The sequence below is a fragment of the Anastrepha obliqua genome, chromosome 2, assembly GCF_027943255.1.
Source record: "Anastrepha obliqua isolate idAnaObli1 chromosome 2, idAnaObli1_1.0, whole genome shotgun sequence".
Lineage (NCBI taxonomy): Eukaryota > Metazoa > Arthropoda > Insecta > Diptera > Tephritidae > Anastrepha > Anastrepha obliqua.
The window spans coordinates 57052952-57066377 of record NC_072893.1 but is presented as its reverse complement, the minus strand read 5'-3'; the positions used below and the strand labels follow the sequence as shown (position 1 = coordinate 57066377).

Below are 13426 nucleotides of genomic sequence, written 5' to 3'. Positions count from 1 at the left end.
AATTTTAGTCCCGAATTGCGCTGGCAATAGATGCATTACTCACAAATTTATTCTTAAAGTTTTTCCCATAGAAAGGGGAAACATTGCGAACACTTACTTGTGGAATATTAAAGCTTATCCACTCAAGTACAACTGGACAGTCCACGATGCCATGAACAACACTGAAAATAAACGAAAGGGAAAGGTCTGCCTTTCCCTTTTATAGAGATTCTAGATTAATTAGTTTTAGCCGAGAATTACACTTATAGGATGGGAAAGAGCCTCAAATCATGGGGAACGTAATGTCTTTAAGTGAAATAGAAATAGTGTAGGATGTGCTGAAAATGTACTGACGCCTCGTAAATGATAAATGATTTTTTTATTTTTATATTCAAAGATAGACCCGACTATATGCACCATCAAATCGAGTTGTGCTTTTGAAGATCACTGAGAAGCTATGATTTTAAACCATGCTTAACTCATACTGTTCGTCTTGAAAATTTGGTCAAAAGTTTAGACAGGTGTTCTTACTTAACCGAGACCTTCTGAATTCCTTGGCATCCCACGATTTGTCATATTGTCTCCAGTTTGTAAGATAAAATTGTATTTTTGAGGATTTACCTCGGACTTTCTGAGACCTCATGTAGACACCACCTCACATCATAAGAGGCGAAAATCCATTTTAAATAAATTTTAATGTGTTTTTTTATAGTTTTATATATTTTTTTGCAAATTTGCTCACATTTTTTTAAATAGCTCCCTCAGTTTTAGAGATATTCTGCTAAAATTTTAAACATTATTGTTTTTTATAACAACCTCGGTTATTTTGGAAAATCATTAATCTTTATCTCATGGCGTAAGGTTGTTTCTAATTGTGCTCTCAGCGGTACATGGGCCACTTTCTAATACCATCAACTCGAAGCTAAAGTCAATCAGACAAAACTGAGAATACCGTTGATTTTGAATTGAAACAAAATTAAAGCAATTAAATAAGTGCAACTATTAAAACTTTTGGTGGAAAAAAAGTTTCAAATTCGAGCACAGTGTAATGACCTTGATTTCCAGCCTTAATTACTCTCTATCTCTTTCTCTCTCTCTCTTGGCTTCACAGTCTGTGGTGGACCATAGCTTCATCATCAATCCTCTTCCAATTCAGGTTCTCTCTTACCTCATTTTTCCAATTACGAACGTTCATCGCATTTAAGTCTACTTCGAAATCATCAAGCCATCTCTTTCTTGGTCAAACTCTCTTTCTTCCTCCTATTGGACGCAAAATCAACACCTTTTTTTTTTGTATTCTTTCGTTGGGCCTTCTTATGATGTGGTCAATCCATCTAATCCGCTGTGCTTTCATAAAGCCTATTACATTTTCACCACAAATTAAGTTTTTCGATACGTGCCGTTTCCAAGCCGAATAGGATTGTAGATTTTTCTCAATATGGTTCTTTCAAATCGCAATAGCTGGTTTATCTTATTGACTTTCAGTGTCCAGATTTCAGCACCACAAGTAAGAACCTTAAACCACATTTACCTCAAAATCATAGTTAAAAAAAATGGGAAATATTAATGAAAATTTGTTAATTTTTTTTTTTAATTCTGTAAACAGTTTGAAATTTTAAGCTATAAGGATTTTACTATGGTATGAACTACTTGTTTATAACAAATAAAAATAAATAAATATCCAAAACTGATAGGCAGATATATTGTACTTACTCACACTTAAATAATGAGGTCTAGCAAGGACCCATTTGGGTTTAGCAAAGGTGAAGACTAAGTTAGAAAAGTATTTATTTGTCAAATGTGCTACGTAAGAGTGTATTTTTTGCTACTTCTTTTCATTAACTTTTTTAATTTAGTGTAAAAAGATGGCGCAAAATTCATCACCCTATCAGAAGATTTATAATTTTTGCAAATGACGAAAAATGTCAATCATATTTGACACTTTTGAACAATGCTGCTTATGTTTACGCTTATCACTCAAAATCTTTTTTTGTTACTTATGAAAAAATTGTTCTAAGCCAAAATCGAATGATTAGTTTTGCGCCATCTTGTAAAACTAATTTCTAAGCAGCAGTTGTAGTTCACTTTGCGTTTATAAGAAAGTGCGAATGTAAGACATGCCGGACCAATTCATTTATTCTAGAGCAATAATCCTGGCCTGGCGTAGCATGGAATAAATGAGAAAGCACTTCTTAAATTTAAATGCGCTTCAAGATATGCTTGACTGACAACAATTACGCCTTTTTGCATAAGAAAGAAAACTTTGATTAATGTTACTTATACGACCAGTGGCACCAAAAGAAATCACGTTCACAAAAATACTTTTTAAACGATGCATTATTCACGCAAAGTGCCACAGCTGACAACTTTTCAACGGCAACCAACTACAAAAGATTCGTTTTTACTCGGTCAACCATTTTTCTTAGGAAATGCCAACGTTATTCAAACTTTTTCAAATATTTCTTACCTTCGTTACAAAAGCGCGCTTAACGAAGCTCGAAGTAGATGCCAACGCTTTCAGCAAAAATACAAAAATACGAAGCTACAAAGCTAAAAAATGAAAAATTCGAGGCAGCCGAGCATAAACAAAGTAATACAAATTTTTCCACTTCTTGCCAACTACAAATTGCATATTCATCATGCAAACGCTTGCTTTGCTACTGCTACTACTATTATTTTGCATAAGCGAAAAAGTTACTCCACTCAACTTGGCAGGCGCTGCTCCCCGAGGAGTTGCATGCTGCGCCAAAGCGAGGAAGCAAAAGCAAGGTAAGAGATAGAGCACGTCCAAAGCATTTCCATGCAGTCGTAGGAATGCAGCAACGAAACAGAAAAGAAACAAAATGTGGCAATAAAGTGTTGCAGCTGTAATAACAAATTTTTGTTGTTCCTAAAAGCAGTTTATGGCATAAAATTTTAAAAACCTTCACCGTTTCGCAAAACCAGCACTAAAATATTATACATAAACCGTCAACTGACCACAGCGCACGTACAATGCAAATACCCGTATCTATCACAGAAGGCGTGTGTTTGTACTTACACATTTCAGCATTGCGGATTTGAGGTCAAACTTTAGTGTGTGGCAAAATTAGAGGCAATGAGGCAATGTTGCTTATGTGAGCATCAATAATTTTGTATTTTTATGTGCATTTGTAATTGCATAAACGCATTCGCCCGCGTTAGTTGCCTCTGTTTCTTGCATTTATGTGTATTTGCATTGCAACAGTTGAACAAACATTGCTATCACTGCAACACTGCAGCCGTTGCCGTGCTTTTTTCTTTATTTTTTCTCTAAGTATTTTTAACTACGCGTATACTTTAGGCAAACAATGTTGTTTATAATTAGCTCAACAGTGCGTAAGCGTGTAAATTAATTGAGTGTGTATACCGTTATTTATAAACAATCTACTTATGTGCATATATATATTCGGATAGGCGAAAATTGCCCAGCAGCAAAGGGACTGCCATACCAAATTGCAGTTAAGCAGCCGTACTGCGTGAAAAAGAAAGTACTTTCAGCAGGTCAGCCAAGCTGAAGAATTTTGAAAAGTATTTGCAGGGTAAACTATTCTTCAAAAGTATACTTTTACGTTCAGAAAGTGGCTTGTAGTTTAACTTGATCAACTTACGGCTGCTCGCACTGTGATAATTAATACTTTCGCTGCAGTAGTTTTAGAAGTTGAATTTCGACTATCAATGTGATCGGGTGTCTTTTTGTTTTTTGCTTCTTGGTAGGAGGTTAAAATCAAAATATCTGAAACATCATTAAAGGCCCCATCGCACCAGTGGTATGTAGGTCATGCTCTCACTAACACTATAACATTCCTTCTTCCGGCTGATTTCCACCCTGGACCGCTGTAAGCATTTTATCAAGGTGGTGCCGCATTTATGACTATTGACACAACCAGGTACCTGCGTTCAGGGGCTTCTCTTGTGGACGTATGGAGTTCTTATGCCAGCGATAGTGTCCACTCCTCCCACTGTTTCACAGGTGCTGTATCTGTGTAAGGTAATAATCGGTATCTACATGCTTTCTTTTCGCCCACTCTTCGAGATGTGGTATTAGCTTGTACATAAATCGCCCTTTAGATGACTCTTCCCATCTTCTTTGTCACTCGTACATCGATCGCTCTCTCTCTCGATGGCTTTTTCTGCTGCCGTTGGCTTTGCTCCTTGCCCACTACAGAGGCGCGAAGCTCTCAAGCGGTAATTTTCCGGCTATAAGACATATTGCATCGCCTGATACCATTCTAAATGCTCATGATACCCGTAATGCGCTCCGCCTGTATGTGCGCCCCACTTGTCTTCTGTCCATACCGGCGTCGAGTAGAGCACGATGGACTCCACGACTGTTGCTAATAATCGCCATCTTTCCCCTTGTAGACCACCTATATTGGATAGTATTTTTGTGAGAGTGTCCATTATAGCCGATGCTTTGTTATTGACTTCTGCTAGATGTTGTTTAAAGCTCAATCTCGTGTCGATTATGACTCCAAGGTATTTTATTACCTTCTTTGTCAGTATCTCATGCCCATCAACTGAGAGTTTCATAGCCACCTTTTTCTTTAGCGTACTTAACAGCACTGCATCCGTTTTTTGGGCTGCAAGCTCTAGACCTGCATTGGTAAGTCAACGCTGTACTCTCGCTGCCGCATCATTGCATTTAGCTTCTAGATGATCAATTCGCTTGTCAACTACTACTAACGCAATTTCGTCCGCATATCCTACGATTGTTGTTTTTTCTGGAAGTTTTAATTTCAGAACCCCGTCATACATAGTGTTCCATAGAGTTGGTCCCAAAACCGATCCTTGTGAAACTCTTTCTGTGACATATAAAGTGTTTTTGGACCATTATCTGTGTCATACCGAAGAATTCGTTTGTTGAGACAGCTTCGGATAATGCAAGATAGCTTGGCACCTTCAACTTTTCCAGAGACAGCAGTATGTTGGACCAATTTGCCGAGTTGAACGCGTATTTTATGTCCGACATAGCAGTGTGTCCTCCGTTGATAGCTTCTCGGGTTATGTTTATTACAGTTCGGAGTGCATCCACTGTGGATGTACCACGCCGGAAACCCAACTGGTTGTCTGAGAGACTTCTAGGGCTTTCTAAGTATTCCAGGAGCCGATCACAAATGACACGTTCCAATAGTTGTGTAAGTCTGTGAGTCAATGAAATGGACTACTTTTATGAAAAAATAGTTCATTCTCTTACAAAAACCATATTCATCCAAATTTCAAACCTTGTGTAAATAAAAAAAAAAAAACAAATAAAAATAATTTTGAAAATGTCCAACAAAATTTCACACTTTTTAACCAGAATTTTTATAAAATGAATTAAATGCGCAAGTTTTAAGTCGCTATAGAATACCGTTGATTTTTGACAATTTTTTTTGCTGTGGTGTCACGCCTTTTCTTTCTTAAAAGGCAAATGCTCGAATAGTTTTATATGGAAAAAAGTCTAGCGCCACGAATCAAAAACAACAAAAAACATTGCCAAAAATCTACGCAGTTTTTAATACTAAGAGTGTAGCTGTAATTAGTGAAAGAATGATATGATATGAGTGATGTGAGTGCTATGAATACTTCAACGGCGGTAATTTTGAGTTCGAAGATAGGCAGACAATGTTCGAAGATTTAGAATGAGTAAACTGGCTGCATGATGAATATTCAAAAGAGTTATCAGTATCATTGGAAGGTACTAAATAATACTTTGCGAAACATCTCAAAGCCATGAAACGGATACGTTGCAAGAAATTCACTACAAATTTATCATTCAGCATGATGAAGAGATATATTTGAAAACAGGGAAATGTTTTTGTGTGATTAGCTTCACTCAAAGATCTTACTCCTCAAATGCTGTTCCTTTCGAGTATTATTTGCTTCGATATCATCAAAGGGTCAAAAAATGAGTCACTGAAAGCTTGAAAATACGATTAGTTCTTCCGGTGTGAAGTTCGTGCACTAGCTGAAACTGCACACTCTTGATTTTTTATTTTATATCTCGGTCATTCAGTTATCTCCTTCTTGATCGGTGCGATAATCGCTTGACTACTTGACGCTGGGGCTTTTTCACAAAAATGTAACAAAAAACATCAGGTTTCTTTATTTTGTATTTAAAAACATATGTTGTTTAAAATAAAAATAACTAAAAATAAAGCAAAAAATACTTTTATTATTTCAATGTTAGATATATAGTATAAGAAATGAATATAATAATTACTGTTTCCTTGTTAACTCTTTTCGGGAGCATAGGGTCTCGACAAGACTTATTTTGCGTTGGTTTCGTTAATCTATTTGATTTTTGACAGGGTAGGTGATTAGTCTGCCGCTATCAGTCCTAAGTAGTGGGAATGCCCACCTGTCGTTGCTTAGGAGCAACGTCTCTTACTGCTTGGAGTGCCATCTGTGTTTCACATTTTTCTGCCAGAAGAATCGCACAGATGGTTGAGGACTTCGCTAAAGTGGTGTGTCTGCGCTATTACCGTGGCTTCCCGCTTCTTCTTGCTGGCGCCACTTGATGCAATGTGTAACTGTGTGCTTATCTTTGTTTTTGTTTGTTTTAGCAGCCACAATACTAATAACGCGCTGACTATTTAATAAAAAGTAATAAGTAGATTTTGTATGGTATATATAATAGCGGTGTTCACTCAAAATCATAAGAGTTTAAACGATTTTGATCCAGTTACACAAAGTCGTTTTTTTTCGTATTAACAGGTTTCAGTTGGACACTTCAAGTAAAACCACGTTCTTCCCCACCTGATCTTTCCAACACAGAGAAAGCCTTCCTCTTTCTCTTCTACCACCAGCTTGTCCTTGGGGGGACCTAGTCAACGGAGCGACTGGATGCTTATTCGCATCACTATGCTTATATCGGCGTAAAGCTCATACAACTCATTGTCATATCGCCTCCCATACGGGCACTTGTCGTAGCTAAAGTGCAAAAGTCCAAAAATCTTTCTCTCAAACACTCCAAGGGACGCCTCGTCAGATATTGTCATCGTGCAAGCTTCCACGCCATATGATAGACATTCACTTACTCATTCGAGAAAAATGAAGAAATTATAAATAATATAATTTAAAATTTTCGAGAAATTTCAAGAGAGTATTAGGTTTTGGTTCAAATTTAAACTAAATTATTGCGCAAAACAAACCTGGGCTTAAATTTCAATATCGCTTTTTTATTTCTATATGTTTTGTTTTTTAATCTCTTTTTGAAAGCGGTGCAGTGGCACAAATGTGATATGCGCTTAAACAACTCTTATCTACTATTTTTTATATCAATTTAACACTGAATTTCTTTTAAGCAAAAAACCTCAAAGCACTGCACTTATTATTTCTAAACTTTTCATTGCATGTTTGCTTGCATCCGTACCTCTGTTTCAAATTATAAGTACCATACACACTAACAAAAATGCGCTTTTTATGTAGCTTATTTGCAACTCTTTCTTCTCTTTTTTACTTGCAGATGTGCTAACACTTAAAATAAATCAATTAATACACGCAGCATATAAGAGAATGAAAAAAAAGTAAAAAAGTGAAAGTAAAAAAAGCTATGCGGCTACTAAAACAGCAAAGATTAATTAAATTAATTAAATAAAAAATTAAAAAAAGAATTATTTCGTTTAAATCTTTTTAGAAAACAATATTAAAATGGCACGACTGCCACCGCCTTTGACGAATGCATGCATTTTTTTTGCTCCGCTTATAAATACGTACCTCAACGCTAACGCCAGCAACAGTAAAAACAACAACAATAATAAGACATGTTGTATATGTGCCACGAATACTTGTTGTGCTCAGCAAGAACGTCTCAATGGTGTACAGCAGTGTTATCAGTCGCAATGGCGTCATCATGAGCAATACATTGGGAGCAGCAACAACTCTTGCTGTTAGGCTGTTAACAGGCTGTTAACGTAAAATTGCACAGGCTGTTAAAAAGCTGACCGCTGGTATGAGTTTGATCATGAATGCATGTGCAAAAATGTGTGATTAAATTAAAAAAAGTTATAAAGCAAAGAGTAGTGCCAAGTTATGAGTAATAAATAAATAAAAACAAAGCACTGCATACACACGCACACAAAGTGGCGAGAATATTTCATAGTGAGACTATGCGGCTTACTAAGCATATTTTTGCTGACGCTGGCGTATATAATGTGCGGGGTTATGTGTGGTGAAGAAAGGAGGTACTACGTAAGTGAGTGATTACTTCAGGTTTTTTTGTTTCATTTTTGCCGCGCCTCTGCAAAACGGCGCATGTAATCGATATTTAATAAATATTTTGCCACGCAATGGTGCAAGTAGGCGTGCGGTGACGCAGCTAGAACTTGAAAAGCGTTGAATAAGTGCCAAAAATTTGCAACCAAAAATAATCAAAAATAAAAGCAAATAAAATTTAAAAAAAAGGAAGCATCAACCAAACAGTAATCCGTAAAAAGGTTTGGTAATGTATTTGTTTGTAAAAAATTGCCTTAAATCAAAGGTAGAGTGGGGAAATCAATTAAGGTGAAAAGTAGCCGAAGGTAAGAGAGCGCAAAAAAGTTTGAGAAAAAATGCGGCAACTAAACAGACGCAAACCCTCCTCCACGTGTATGCGTTATGTGGTACTACAGACATAAAGGTCAAGCGCGGCTTATATGAATGAAGTCAGACCAAATTTGTAGCTTAAAGCGACAAAAGATGTTGAGCCCCGTAATTGAATGCAAAATATTCTTTAATTGAAAACATTATTATCATTAAAAAAAAAACAATAATAAAATATAATAAATCCTAATTAAAAAATTAAAATCAAATAAATTTCGATTCAAAAAAGCAACTACCTTAATAATTAATTAAAAAAAGAAATAATAAGTGTTGAAAATTTATATCAATAGCCGTTAGAAAATTTCTTAGTAAAAAATATTACTTTTCTTAAAACTTTAACTGCAAATACTTCAAGTCAAATAATCGTTTTAGATTTGTTAAATCAAAAACCAAACCAAAATTAAGAAATTGTGTTCCACTTACATACTTCGTAAGTAAGCCAAAAGCAAACGCAACCTTTGAAACCGCAACACAACCAAACACCCCCTCACTATGGCCGGCCCACAAGTGCAACATTCACATTCACATTCGCAGCGCCCCAATAGCGCCTACTACATGGGCCTGAATGGGGGTGGCGGCGGCGGCATAGCCACCAATGGCCATCATGCCGTCGGCGGTGGAACGGAGCACACCCACACAACTACAGCGACTAGCATTAGCACCAGCAGTAGCGCACACACCGGTCTATATGCGCTACGTCAAATGTCCAACGACATGGAGTTAATATATCGTGGCAATAGCGCCAATGCTAGCCACCAAAGACACTCTGCCATGTTAACGCATGGCGTCATTCAACAACAGCCAACCGGCGTGGCGGTGGGGACATCAGCTGCCTTGGACAACAGCGGCAGTGTAGCGGATGTTGTTAGTGGTAGTCAAATTGTCAGCATTGCTGGTCCCGGACCGAGCGCCACTGATGCTTTAATTGTTCCTTCAAATTCTGCGACGACGAAACGCAGCAATTTGGCGTCGTCGAAATCAAAGCAACGCAGTGTCGAAATCGTCGTCGATGCGTCACAATGTGGCACTGCTGGTGACGATGATGTGGACGGCGGCAAGTCAGGCGATGACGTTGAGCAGGGGCATCGTATGTCGCGACATCGGCGTCGGCCGTTGCATCGTCGATTATTCAGCTACCTGCGCAGTTTATTTCAAGGCAGTGCCGCTCAACATGGTAAGTGCAATTACGTGCGCGTGTGTGTAGGTATTGTTTGATATCTTTAGGATGAAATAAATGGGATAGAAAAAAAAAGCGGTTTGTTAACCTAAATTCTCCATATGCAATATTGACGAATATGTGTATTTGATAGGTAATAGACCCCCGAAATTATCAAATCACATATTGACCAAATTTATTTACTGACTTACTTATTTTCTTTTTTCTATATGACTCTAACGAATGAACGATTTTTTTTTATATGGTGAAAATGCGAAACATTGTCAGGGAAAGCAATTATCAAAAATCAATGGGAATGTTGTGCTAAAAATAAAATACTGCAATCAGTACAGGCACGGGATGCCTCCTAATGTCCCTGTTGCAACACATACACAATAAGACTTCCATACTCGAACTTCAGGAGCACAAACAAATGCTCATCAAGCAATTTCTACTTGGGTGCTACCGCAGAAATTAGCCTTTCAGCCATTTGTTAGAGCCTTAGGTATCTACCAGACATGTCAGGAAACATCTCTTCAACTACACTGATGAGATCAAGCACAAAACACAACTGAAATTACCGGATCGGACAATATATAGACAGATTTCAAACGAAATTCATTGGGAAACTCTTGACACCTTCCTAAACTCCCGACCCCCGAATGCCGTTATCAGAGGCCAACCATCACGTATTGCAGACGAAGAGCTCTTCAGCTGCTTCGCGAGACCCGTATAATTTTGGCCCAATTACGTTCTGGATATTATAGTAGGTTAAACTCTAACTTATCCGGAATACACCCGGACATACTCAATATATATTCGATATGTGAAGACACACTGCCTGATACTAAACACCTAATCACATGCCCACTCGAACCTACTCACTTAACAGCCCTCTCCTTCTGGACCCAATCAGCCGAAATAGCACGCTTTCTGGGCTTACCGTTAGGTGAGTTAGACGATGACAATCAATGACTACACCGCACTGACAGAGTCCAATAAACTGCCACAACAACAAAAAAAACATAGATTCCATTCAAATCTAATAATCTCTACCTCACTTATAAACTAAAATAAAACAAATTAAAATTTAAAACATTATTTTGATATATAACGTGAATTTTTATAACATTTGTGATGTTTCTTATATATAATTAGCAATTTTTTGGCTCTCTTGAAATATTGAGAAAAAATTATATATCCACCCTCGATATGTAGATTTCTTTATTAGCGACTTTTGCAATATTTCCCTTTCATATTCTCGAAAACAAAATATTGACAGATCGCAAATTAATGAAAGTTACTGAAATATGCTTTTTCAAGGCTAATATATTATATATACTTTGATGTGACTCTTTAATCGCCTTTAAACTCAGTTATGCGTGATTTCTTTTCCTGTAGAGAACTTTGTTTTTCAAGGGATCGAATAACAGAGTTTCAACTCTTTCTCCGCTATGTGTCAAGTAAATATTTGTAGATGGATTATATCTGCCTGATTTTATAGAGTTTTTATAAAATCCACCAGCGAAGCACACAGCAATGAGGGCGAACATAGTGAACACTGCAACTGCCTTCATTTTTGTGATTTTACTTCCTTCTTTTTCTACTTTTTTTTGTCAATTGGAGGCAGACAACTCGCACTGCACGCAGTAAAGTCGAAATTGTGACTGAGCTTATTCCATTTAAGCTGGACTTTTTATTTACAAATATTTGCGATCACATCACCAATAAGCGTTACGTGTTCATTGGAGATATCTAAACCTCATTGACGTAAGAGTATATATATTTTTTTTAATTACGCACAATGACCAAGAACAGCCTGAACTGACTCGCAGAAGTTAAGCTCCAGAAAAAAAACTGATTGTGGTATTTCAAATAATTAAACTGAAATTATTTGTTAATAATTTTTGAGTAACAGGGGTAAAGTGCGATGTAAAGAAGAAAAAGAATAATTTGTGATTTTTATAAAGAACGTAAGCAAAAAGTAGTGTTTTTCTGCAGCCTTGGATTTCGCTTAAATTTTGCACATAAGATAAATTCGTTCTCAAAATGACGGAAGTGAGTTTAAAAAATTTTATTATTTTTTTCAAAGAAGATGTAGACCCTAATAAGAGCATTGAAATCTTAAATAATTTGTGATTTTGTGATCTGATTGGCATAAATAGGGCCACGTTGAAAATTTCATAAGACAGACAGTATTTGAATTGGTTTATGTTCATAACTTTGCCCACACAATTTTTAACAAAAAGCAATCTTTTTTTTTATTTCATCATTTTAATTTAAAAAGCACTACTTTTTTTAATTTTGAGCATTTCACTCCACATTCCAAAAATTTTTTCAATTAAGCTAAAGTTATTGGAAAGAATGAAAACTTACGTTCTAGTTAAAATATATTTTTATATAGGATATGAAAGGTTTAGGAAGTTATGACTGGTTGAAGATAAATTGCGATTATTACATCAGAAAAAAAAATGGAATTTAAAGAATTGCAAACGAAATCGAAGATCCGCCGCGGAAGCTTGGTTTGTTGGTTGGTTGAAGTGATGATTCATCAATAATCTTACTAGTGCTTCCGCGCCCATTTTCTTGTCCCATTCTCGCTACCAACAAGTTATGCCTTCATTACCATATCCAGTCTGTGCGATTGAGAAACCCCATAAGGTTGTTTACGTCTATGTCGGCCAGCTGTCGAGGTTTTCAAAAAGCAGTTTGCCAAAAGTTAACATCCTCGCCTTCCTTAGGGCAGTGTATTCACATTCCCGGTTATTTACAACTGTCTACAACTCTCCTATGGACCAGAAGACAGTTATCACTGCCATGAGTCTGCAGGCACTACTTCATTTTATATTTGTCAAAGTTGACGTTTGTTCATTGTTGTAGGTGGGCCATAACGTGCTGCTGACTTTGCAGGTTGTCTGATCCCTCCATCTACAATCCGCGATTCGTTTCTTTCAACCTTCCGATGCCTCGGGACCCAGATTAAGGTAATGTTATGGTTTACGCTCGAGGTGGTAAGGCTATTTCTGCTTTGTTCCACCAGTATAGAGGTTGTTGTAGCCGAATCCAGTGTTTGGAGTACAGCTTGGCTATTCAAAAGAATGGCGATATTGGCCTTAAAAGAGAAATCTGCGATTAATAGCCTTGTTACGTTAAATTTAGAATTTCCTTGAGTTTTTTATGTAAAAATTCAACACTGAAGAATATTTTCCTAAATTTTCAAGGCAAAATATTTAAAATTGAGTGAGTTGTGCTTCATAAGTAATTATTTTGCGGTGCGCATAGCAGCATACAACAGAATCATCTGAAGAAACAAAATAATCAAAATGCATTTGTTAAAGGACATATTTCTCGCAGGAGATTTTTTGTAGTATTTGGAAGATTAAACCCTATTTTTGCTAACAAAAAATCAGGTAATTTAATACATATTTGTATTACACAGAAACAACAAAAAATGAAGAAACAGCTCGCATATCTGGCACTTGTAGGCAGAACTACTTTCACAAAACTACAAAATAATTCCTCTAGTAGATTTTGAGTGCACGGACAAAAATTGCAAGTTTCAGAAAAACGCTTTAAAGTCGGGCAAGTATACATAAAAAACATACTTGGAGCAGCAGACGCCCAACTACTCATAACCTTGACATTTTTTTTCTGATCAATTTGAAATTTTTACATAATTTTTTTGAGTTATTATCTAATTATTTGTGG

At 36.6% G+C, this 13426-nt stretch overlaps 1 protein-coding gene across 1 annotated transcript; it reads left to right on the top strand.

Annotated features, from left to right (window-relative positions):
• The first annotated feature begins 8916 nt into the window (after nt 1-8916).
• Nucleotides 8917-10693, top strand: LOC129238165 (uncharacterized). The gene is made up of 2 exons (XM_054873200.1): nt 8917-9736; nt 10611-10693. Exons 1-2 carry the CDS (start codon nt 9055-9057, stop codon nt 10691-10693), a joined length of 765 nt encoding a protein of 254 aa, XP_054729175.1. The 5' UTR covers nt 8917-9054.
• The last annotated feature ends 2733 nt before the right edge of the window (nt 10694-13426 follow it).

Excerpts from the sequence above, each read along its gene's own strand:
- LOC129238165 (XM_054873200.1), top strand. The coding sequence starts at position 9,055 with ATGGCCGGCCCACAAGTGCAACATTCACATTCACATTCGCAGCGCCCC. Across the intron at positions 9,737-10,610 it reads AGGCAGTGCCGCTCAACATG|CCCTCTCCTTCTGGACCCAA; the intron begins GTAAGTGCAATT and ends CTCACTTAACAG.